The 10,957-nt window shown below is 39.2% G+C and overlaps 1 protein-coding gene across 1 annotated transcript in view; it reads right to left on the bottom strand.

The window, feature by feature from the left end:
• GLIPR1L2 (GLI pathogenesis-related 1 like 2) overlaps nucleotides 1-5,425 on the bottom strand; it is a 32,600-nt gene extending 27,175 nt beyond the window's left edge. The window contains exon 1 of the mRNA XM_005884134.2: nucleotides 4,732-5,425. Within this exon, the coding sequence (XP_005884196.2) occupies nucleotides 4,732-5,001 (270 nt within the window). The 5' untranslated portion in view covers nucleotides 5,002-5,425. The remainder of the gene's footprint in view (nucleotides 1-4,731) is intronic.
• Nucleotides 5,426-10,957: the final 5,532 nt, after the last annotated feature.

Below are 10,957 nucleotides of genomic sequence, written 5' to 3'. Positions count from 1 at the left end.
GGTGCATAGCTAAAACTCTCAAAGATCCCCAAATTCTATGATTAAATTCAAAACATAAAAATTGGCTTGGAAATCATTATCCTCAGCAACAGATTAAATTCTAATGTATTTTTATAAAAATATATAAAAATAAGAGGAAACACCGAAAATACAAAAGGTAAAGAAAATGAAAAAAGAACTAAAATATGATCACTCAAATTAGCATTTAAAAATTAACATTAATATGAAGTACCATTGTATAATTTATCAGTTTAGCAAGTGACTGACAATGCCCAAGCCAGTGTGGATGTGGTGAAAGCAGAACATTTATACACTGCTGGTATTTGCTTAATTTGGCACAACCATTTAGACTAGCAATTGCTATGTGTCATATAAATTAAAAATATTACATCCATTATTTATGCCATATTTTTTAATTTGTCCAAAGGAACCAATCCAGAAGGAAGAAAAGACTCAAGTCTAGGGAGATAGTCTTTAAAATACATTATAATGTAAATTGGAAGCTTCTAATTGCCTCATAAGAGATTAGTTATTTCAATACATTTTAGTCTTTTTTTTAAATTTTCTTATTGACTTTTAGAGAGAGAAGAAGGGAGAGGGAGAGAGAGAGAGAGAAATATTGATGTGAGAGCACATCAATCTGCTGCCTCCTGCCCACTTTCTCCCAGGAATCAAGCCTGCAACCTTTCCATGCTCCAGATGAAGCCCAACAGAGCTTCACTGGCCAAGGCCATTTTAGTCATTTTCAATGACAACAAGGGAAGAGTTGATACATTAAATAGAAATGGGGAAGGGGAGAGAATGGGAAAGAAGCAAGAAAAAACATTTAATGGAATGAAAAATAAGGGTTGAACTAGGGCAGGGGTGGGGAACTTCTGACCTGCAGGCTGTATAAGGCCTGAGAAATCTTTTGACCCTGCCAAAGCTACTACAGGTGGGACTCGAAATTCAATAAATCTAGGAGCTTTTTTTCATAACAACATAAACGTATATTAAGTGAATCATAATAATAATGTAAATTTTGAGGGAGAAGCAAGGAATGACCATTACAGGATCGATAGGGCACATATGATGAGTACATGACAGGACAGACATGTATGCTTCTCGTCAGCTGTCCGTGGCCCATATGCCTGTATTGTGGTGACTCAGAGGACAGTCAGTGCCAGGCTGGCTGAGAGTGTACACGCTGGGAAAGTGTTAACACGCTGTGGTGAAACTATAGCGATCCGGTGATGATGGACCAGATGCAATGAGATAATTCCTAGGGATGTTGATGACTTTGCCTCCAATGACTGACAACGATGTTGTTGACTTTTTGTTGACACAGATGATAAATCCAATCCAACCTTTATCCACACATCCATGATCAACAATCCCTGTAAAAACTGATCTCAGATGAAGATTAAAGAAATCACAATACACTGAAAAGACCTCAAGAGTCAATGATACGAACGTTGGATATGTTCCAAATCCAAGATACAGGATTAGAACAGCAATCAAAGCAAAATGATTGCAGTATGGCAACACACTGGATAGTTAATAAAACTTAAGTGGTGTGACATCCTACAAGTGGTGACTACAAAAAAGAGAAAACTTGATGTGCAGTGTCGATCTTTTTAAGAGAAATGGACAAATGATTTTTTTTTGGTTAATCCTCACCTGAGGATATTTTTTCTTTTTCTTTTTTTTAAGAGAGTAGAAGGGAGGGGGACACATACACAGAGACACATCAATTATTTGCTTCCCACACATGCCCTGATGAGGGCTAGGGATTGAGCCTGCAACCGAGGTATCTACCCCTTGACAGGAATCAAACCTGGGACCCTTCAGTTCATGGGCTGACACTCTATCCACTGGGCCAAACCTGCTAGGACCAAATGATTATTTTTTTGTTGAAGTCAAAGACGAACCTATGTGCCCAGTTTGTGGCGATATGTTAGCAATAATGAAAAAAGCCAACCTGGATCGTCATTATAGCTCAAAACATGCTGTACTCAATGCATTGAGAGGCCAAATGTGTAGATAAAATCAATATTCTTCAGTGGAGTTTAGAATCACAACAATCTGCTTTTACTTAAGCCTCCGTATGACAGGGACAATGTTATTCAGATGAATTATGTAGTGAGGGAGCAAGTCGAAAAGAAGCTGAGGCCTCATGTGAGGGAGAGTTTGTGAAAGAGGTCATGGTGGCTGTTACAGAACTGTTAGCACCAGACAAATTAAAATTGTTTCAGAGTGTTAGTTTGTCTCAGAGAACCGCCTCAGATGGGATTATTGACAGCAGAAGGTATTGAAAAAACACTAAAGGGTTTCCAATTTTTCTCTCTGGATTGTGACAAGAAGACATAACAAATACTGCCCATTTGGCCATTTTCATTCATGGGATAACTGCAGAGTTTGACACACGAGAGGAACTGCTGTCCCTGGAGGCCATGCATGGCACTACAAGAGGTGAGCAACTTGAGAGACTTGTTTTAACAATGAAAAAATTTGAGCTAATGTTTGAAAAGTGGCCTTACTACTAACAGAGCTACAGCCATGACTGGCTCACAAAAAGGGTTAATTGCATTTGTCAAGAAAGAACTGAATCATTTCAGTCTCGATCCAAGTGATTTAATTATATGCCACTGCACTGTATACTAAGAGAGTCTCTGTGCAAAGTCATTGAGGCTCAACAATGTGATGTCAAGAGTAGTGTCATGTGTAAATTTTGTCAAAAGCAGAGGGTTTAATAGTGGCCAGGTTAAGGAGTTACTGAATGATCTTGACTGAGTACAATGATCTCGTTTATCGCTGTGAAGTGTGGTGGCTGAGTCGCAGGAACATGCTCATGAGGTTTTATGAACTACAGGATGAAGTCAAGCAGTTCATGGAGATGAAGGGAAAACCTGTCTGGGAACCAATGGTGGCAAGTGGCTGTGTGATCTAGCGTCCATGGTGGACGTTACCAAGTACCTCTCAGAGCTGAATGTCAAGCTGCAGGGCCCCAACCAGCTTCTCAACCCCCTGCTTTCAAACGTGAAATCATTTGAAGCTAAATTAAGGCTTTTGGAAAGTGCAACTCGAAAGGAGCAACACGGTGCATTTCTCCACTCTGGGAGGACAAAAGCCTTCTATGACACTTGAATATGCTGGTGAATGTGGAGAACTCTGAGGCCATTTAAGGAAAGATTCAAGGACATGAAAAGAAAACCAATGGACTTGAACATCTTTGCTACATCGGTTCAATGTGGAACCCGCTGATGTGCATGATAACCTACAACACGAAATCATTCAGTTGCCAAGCGATGATGAGCTGAAAGTTAAGTACAACCACCTCCCACACTGCTTGCGTTCTATACAGGTTCCATAAGCAACGATGGATTTCCCACTCTGAGGAGCCATGCATTGAAATACGCATCTGTGTTCGGAACAACTTTCTGCTGGGAGCAGTTCTTTTCAAAACTTAGCATCACAGAGTCGTCTGCGCTCCAGACAGAACGAGGCAAACCTGGAAAAGCGGTTCGAGTAGCAACATCAATACCAGCTAACACAGTGATGGCGAACCTTTTGAGCTCAGCGTGTCAGCATTTTGAAAAACCCTAACTTAACTCTGGTGCCGTGTCACATGTAGAAATTTTTTGATATTTGCAACCATAGTAAAACCAAGACTTATATTTTTGATATTTATTTTATATATTTAAATGCCATTTAACAAAGAAAAATCAAGCAAAAAAATGAGTTCGCGTGTCACCTCTGACATGCGTGTCATAGGTTCGCCATCACTGAGCTAACATCACAAGCCTCACTAAAGAGAAGCAGGTCTAGCCAACAGACCAGGAGTTAATTACATGTTTGACCAAATAGAGCAGGCTCATTTTTAAGTTTCTAATTTTGTAGGGCCTATGAGAGATGTTATAAATATCCAGATGGCCCCTGGCAGAAAGAAGGGTAAGGTGACTGAGACGTTCCCTTGGGTGGATACCGGAGAAAACACATCTCACAATAATCAAGGTAAGCGATAATTTAAAAAAAAAAAATTGATGTAAAAACATCCTTGATGAAAAAAAATCACCATTTTAAATAAAAACAAGATCTGGCTTTTCATTTGCATCATCCTGAGAGTGCCTCACTAGCCTCGCCCTAATTCAGTGGTTCTCAACCTGCTGGCCCTTTAAATACAGTTCCTCATGTTGTGACCCCCAACCATAAAATTATTTTCGTTGCTACTTCATAACTGTAATGTTGCTACTGTTATGAATCGTGATGTAAATATCTGATATGCAGGATGGTCTTAGGCGACTCCTATAAAAGGGTCGTTTGACCGCCAAAGGGGTCGCGACCCACAGGTTGAGAACCGCTGCGCCTAATTGAAGACAAGGATCCTGTTGTTTAAATTGATTGTCTCATTCGATGTTTTTGCAGATTTTTAAATAAAAAAATAAATAAAATGCACTGAACCGTCATTTCTTCGAATGGAAACCTCCTTAAATTGTACACCTCAGATGAGTGCCTCTACTCACCCTAGTCCCAGCCCTATGTAAAATCTTGGTAACAAATGTGTTAAGAAGACAGTGGTTTGTATTTCTTCAGTGAATAAACTTTACGCACATATATTTTTAAGCCCAAACGGAAAGTGCGGCTCCCCACAATCCTTAACCCTCAGAGCAGCGGCCCAGACTTTGCGAGGCCCCGGGGTGCGTGGTCAGGACAAGGTTGTCAGAGGTTCAGGCAACCGCCTCGGGGCCTCACCATGAAGCGCAAGTTAGCCCCTGAGGGCTTGACCTTGCCTCGGAGTTCATTGTGGAGGTTCACGTACTCATTGATAAAGTTCACGTCCTCTTCGTGCGGCAGTAAACCCGCGCACAAGCCGGACGTCAGCAGTAGTAGCCAGAGCTCACAGAGCCACAGCGTCAAATCGGCCCCTCGCGTCAGGGGGAGCCATGGGACGTACCAGTCCTGTGCAAAGGACCTCGGCGCCTCCATGGTCCACCCGCTGGCCGCGGACCGGCCAGTGCGCATGCGCTGGCCCACCCCATGACCTGCCAATCCAGCTGGCCACGCGGACAAGGTTGGCCCCGCCCCCGCAGACAAGGTCGGCCCGCCCCACAGACAAGTTGGCCCCGCCCCCGCAGACAAGTTGGCCCCGCCTCTTGAGGGGAAGCCCTGCCTGTGTGAATGGTGGGTGAAGTTCCCCCCAGCCTGTTGGCCCGCAGAACTCAGGGAGGCTGGAGTCAAATGGGTGCAGGCTCTTCACTAAACTAGTTAATGTAGCTGGATGTTTTCCAGAGTTGGTTTCTGGTACCAAATGATGCGTCAGCGTTTATTAATAAGCCCTCTGTACAGTAAATGCCAATTGCCCAATAATTAAAATGCCTGAGAAACCTTCTAATTATGCCAGGGTAAATAATCATTCTTCTGTGATATTGATGAAAATTATCCCCCCCTCCCCCATGCTTACCTGTTGACCTGGGAATTTAATGCAGAACATGCTCCTTATTTTCCTCGTAGACTGAAAAATATCCTCTTTAAGGTGGACTTCACTGAGATTTTCTCTCAGTGTTTTTCGGGAAATCACAAAATAAATGGAAGATTGGAAGCTCAACATGTAGGGGTTAAACTAAGGATCATAACATTATCATAAGCTTGAAATATTTCCATATTTTCTCTTACCGGAATTTTATAGGCAGCCTGGAATATCAATAACAATCTTCTCTGACAAAAATGTCCAGTTCATAGTAAGAATTTATTTTTGTTTTAATTTCTCCTTTCAGACAACAACTACTAGTGTCCTACCAGATTTTGGCCTGTGCTTTTTACAAACAATTTGCTCTGGAAAACTTACTTTGAAAGATAGAAGTTCTAGGCACAAAATAAAAGCACACATTTGTTTGGGGGTTTCAGTTGCACCCTTCTATATAATAAACGGGTAATATGCAAATTGACCAAACAGCAGAACGACCGGAAGGCCTGTGGACCCTCACCCCAGCTAGCCCACCCCTGATGGCCCCCATGGGGTGGGCCAGCTGGACTCCACCAGCGCACCATGCTTGATAACATTAAGGAGATATTCAAAATCATTGACACTGGGAAAGAATTTTGCCACAAAGAAAGCATTGTAACCGGTTGGTCAAAATATCTAAAAAGAAATGTGCTTTTAAAAATTATCTATGGTGTACACCAAACATGTCAAACTCACGGCCTGCAGGCTGCATGCAGCCTACAACAAATATTTTTGCAGCCCAGCCAATATAACTGTAAGAAACGTTTTAATAAAATTTTGTAACTTAATTTTTACAATATCATGTTACACATAATTATTAATAACGAACTACAATGTTCACTAATGACTGATTACTATAATCGTGTTGCATTTATTTCCCTTATGTACCTTACACGCAGGAGCAACATTTCTCTCCACTAATACTAGCAGCGAATATTTTAGCAGGTGATGGTCATGTCATTAGTCTTGGACTGACTTGTTTGGTGTGCACAACAGGAAATATTTCGCTTTCGGAGAACAAAAAAAATAGGTTTATTTGCGTTATGCTTATTAATTTGTGTAGTTATTCAGTGTCTGGTAAGTTAATGTTCAAGAAAAAAATATTAATTTTTATTAAAATATTCTATTATTTTATGTTCATAATTACTTCTTTATTTTAGTCCTTTGTATTCAGCATGTCTCTATAGAAATAAACCTATGTTTCTATGAAAATTGAAGCTTTTGTTTGTATGCACCCCACATAAACTTAAACCTGGTTCATTTGGCCCGTGTTAGCCTGTGAGTTTGACATGCTTGGTGTACACAATTGAAAGCAATAGACCTCAGAAGATAGTTTCATTCAGGCCGTTAGTCATTTAGTAACTATTTATTACCAGGCAGTGTGTTCTGGGGTTGACAAGGATTGGTGGACAAGACACAGACTCTGCTTCCAAGTAGCTTACAATTTAGAAAACTAGCAACTCGGTAACTTTATACCCTGTGAAAAAGACCAAGCCTTTCTGGAGAGTGTGATGTCAAGAAAGTAAAGAACACAGGTAAGTGAAACAAAGGAAAAGGCAGGTAATACATATGCCAGGAGAGCAGAAACTGCTAAGAGTATTTTACTGATCAGAGCCTATTTCGGGGGTTAAAATGGCAAAGTGCTGAAATATGGAATTCCTTTATGATGTTGATACTGTTATTAGATTATAAAATTGCTATAGCAAAACACGAGATAAACAAAATAATGCAATCATAGATTGCTAAGAAATTTAGGCAGTTTTACTAGTTCCATGTTTTAGACATATTCTATGACACATCATTGACAGGTGATCATTATAACCTCTGCTTAAATAATTCCACTCACAAAGAAGTCACCATTTCTCAGGCAGCCCATTCTATTGCTAAACACCTCACTCAACAAGTATTTCTTTAGGACCTCCTGTGTGTCAGAGCGACAAATGCTGAGCAAGTTAGACATATCTATCCACATGAAGCTTTTAGTTAAAGGTGTTACAGACAAATCAAACTATTCTAATACCATGTTTATTTCAAAATATCCTGGCTATGTGTAAGGAGCTATTTTATTTTATTTTATTGTGGTAAAATAGACATAACAAAATTTACAATTTTAATCATAATTTAGTATAAAATTCAGTGGCAGTTACATTTATAGTGCTGTATAACCATCACCACTATCCTACGCTATTTTAAATGCTTGTCTACTCATTTAAAAAATAAAATAATCCTTAAGATACAGATATTACTATGTTCATTTTAGAGATGGAAAAGTGAGAAAAAGTGGGAAGATGAACTTTACTTCATTAAAATATAAATAAAGGATAACTGAGAAAGATATTTGGTACATAAATGTCAAAGGATTAAAATACTGATGTTTCATTAATGCACATTTAAGAATAATTTAAAATTCCTGAGAAAATGAGCAGCACCATTAGAAAAATGAATGAAGGAGGTGAACAGGGACCAAAAAAGAAACAGAAAACAAAAACCTAAAATAATGTGGTGGAAGGTGGTCTCAGGAACTAACCAACAGTTTGCTTCTATCCCAAAGTCAAAACCATGAAATGGAGTATAAATCTGGGAATAGTAATATGAAATCTTGGCTCCTAAATTTACATTACTCTTATATTCTTGAGGTCAATATTTATTTAGTATGGCAATATGTATGCAACGACTTCTAGAAATCTTCCCTGAAAGGACAACATTTCCCCAGACTACCTTAATAACACTCAAAAAATATATTTGTAAATCTGAGTGCAGTTTATGAAAATACATTTAAGTCTACAAATAAAGAAATAAAAATTAATATAATTTACTTCACACACTTATTGAGAGGATTATATAAATTATATGCAAAGCACTTAGTTGCTTGGAACATTGAAAATATTATTTAACTTTAGTTATTATTAAATTAAAACTATTAATAAGTACTACCTCATTTTCATTTATTTTGACGAGAACTAAAATAAATTTTTAACACTTAGCATTTTACCAGACATATTATTATGCATTCTTAATATATACTTGCCGAATTATGATAATCAGTGTGTTCTCACTAGCTACAAGGCACAAATCCATTGTGTGCAACTCCAGTTGAGAACCTGATGATTTTCACTAGGGGTGCATAGCTTTCCTGAGGGAGCATCTGCCCCCTGGTGGTCAGTGGACATCATAGCAACTGGTTGACTGTCTGCCTCCTGGTGGTCAGTGCACGTCATAGAGAGTGATTGAGCGGCCTTAGCATATCATTAGCATATTACGCTTTGATTGGTTGAATGGACAACCAGACACTTAGCATATTAGGCTTTTATTATATAGGATAATAAAAGGCTAATAATCAAATTGTCCCTTCAACTGAGAGTTTGATGAGAGTTAGACCAGGAGCGGAGCCAGTCAGCCATCAGCAGCCCTTACCCCTGGCCAGCCTGGCCCGATGGGCCCCGATCAGGGTGGGCCGGCCGGACTCCACCCATCCACAAATTTGTGCACCTTGCCTCTAGTTAAGAATAAGATCTGTTTAGAGTAAAATAATTGCAAGTGATACCAGGCCTCTTAAGATATCCAGTCAAGAGTCTATGGTTATGATCACAGGAAGTAGAAAAGACATCTCCTTGGTTCAGATTTTCTCTTATTGCCAATGAAGGGAAATTCCACTAGTAAGTCAGAGGCCCTCCTCCTACCCAGCCTCTGCTCACAGGTTAAGTATAGAGAGAACACTCTTCAAATAGATATTCTATTTTCTGAGAACTGTCACTACTGTAACAGGGAATAAAGCTTTATACCAGTCTGACTAACCATGAGATAGAAGTAGAATAAAATGTACTAACAAACTGATAAAAGCTATGAACATACTGACAGTTTCCTTATAAGCATATTGCAGGCATCAGCAGTTCTAGTTCTTGCTTATACAAAAAAACAGCCTTGACCACAACTTTGGTTGATGTGGATCACCCAACTGCAGGAATTTGGCTAGCACTGATCAGTTCCATATGCTGACATTAACAGTCCATATTGGGACCAGCAAGGACACTGCCTGCTTGTCCACAGCCCCTCCTCCCGATCTCTTTGTTCTGCTTTCCCTCTCCTTCCCTATAAAAACCCTTGCCTACATTGAGATTCTAAGATGGGTTTTGGACAAGAGTCTCCCATCTTCCTGAGATGTCGGCACTTGAATAAACTTCTTTCCTTTTTTTACCACCATCTGTCTCACAAGTTTGGTTTTCGTGGTGGCAAGCAGTCAAACCTTGGTTCTGATTACACTACTAGCACATTCCTGTAGCAGTGTCAATTTAATACTCTGACAAATATTTCTTCAAAATCAGAGGATATAATTTTGTAAACATTTATTTTTCATGTGGTCTGTAGAATTTCAATTAATCTGATTAAAGGAACTTATATGTGTTTGGATGAATAAGGAGTCTGAAGAAGTAAGGGAGTAATTATATAAAAAATCAGAGGATATTTTAATTAGTAATGAAAAATTTTAATTAAAAATCTATGAAAACAATGCAAGGGTTAGAAAAGGATACTCTATAAATGTCAATTTACCTGTAGCCTATTTAAAAGTACAAGTTGAGGAGTAATTATGAATTAAAATCTTAATGACATAATAAACAAATAGCAATAGTTTACTAAAATGATAATGACTCCATATAGATGATACCAAATAGCAGTGTGATGGTTAATTTTACATGTCCATATGGGTAGACTATGTTTGCTAGTGTTTGGTCAAACACTAGTTTAGATGTTGCTGTAATGTGAGTGGCTCCGTCCAAACAGTTAAGAGTAAAGGCAGAGATTCCCTGAGAATTAGTGCCTTCAGACCACAAAATAGGGATTCTGTCTTATTTTCCAGGTTTTAGACTCAAGACTATAACACCAACTCTTTTTTTAAAATTTTTTTATTGATTAAGTTATTACATATGTGTCCTTATCCCCACATTATCCCTCATACCCCCCATTCATGCCCTCACCCCCCTTGTCATCTGTGTCCATTGGTTAGGCCTATATGCTTGCATATACGTCCATTGGTTGATCTCTCCCTCTTACCCCCAACTTCCCCTACCTTCCCTTTGAGGTTTGACAGTCTGATCAATGCTTCTCTGTCTCTGGATCTGTTTTTGTATAGCAGCAACTCTTACATGAGTCTCCATCCTGCCAGCTTGCCCTACAGATTCCAGACTTGCTAGCTGCCACATCATGTAAGCCAATTTCTTTTCTTTTTTAAATATATTTTATTGATTTTAGAGAGGAAGGGAGAGGGAGAGAGCGGTAGAAAGGTCAATGATGAGAGAGAATCATTGATTGGCTGCCTTCTGCATGCCCCCTACTGGCTCTTTCCCCTTTCTCTCTTTCACTTTTTATCTCTCTCTTACAATCTCCCCATTGTTGGTTTTCTGGAGAACCCTGACTAATACAGGAAGACTTGAAATGCAAAAATCACTTGGTTTCATTTTTTAAAATACATATTTTTAT

Source organism: Myotis brandtii, unplaced genomic scaffold, assembly GCF_000412655.1.
Source record: "Myotis brandtii unplaced genomic scaffold, ASM41265v1 scaffold82, whole genome shotgun sequence".
Classification (NCBI taxonomy): domain Eukaryota; kingdom Metazoa; phylum Chordata; class Mammalia; order Chiroptera; family Vespertilionidae; genus Myotis; species Myotis brandtii.
The sequence above is the reverse complement of the archived record's forward strand: the minus strand, read 5'-3'. Positions and strand labels throughout refer to the sequence as shown.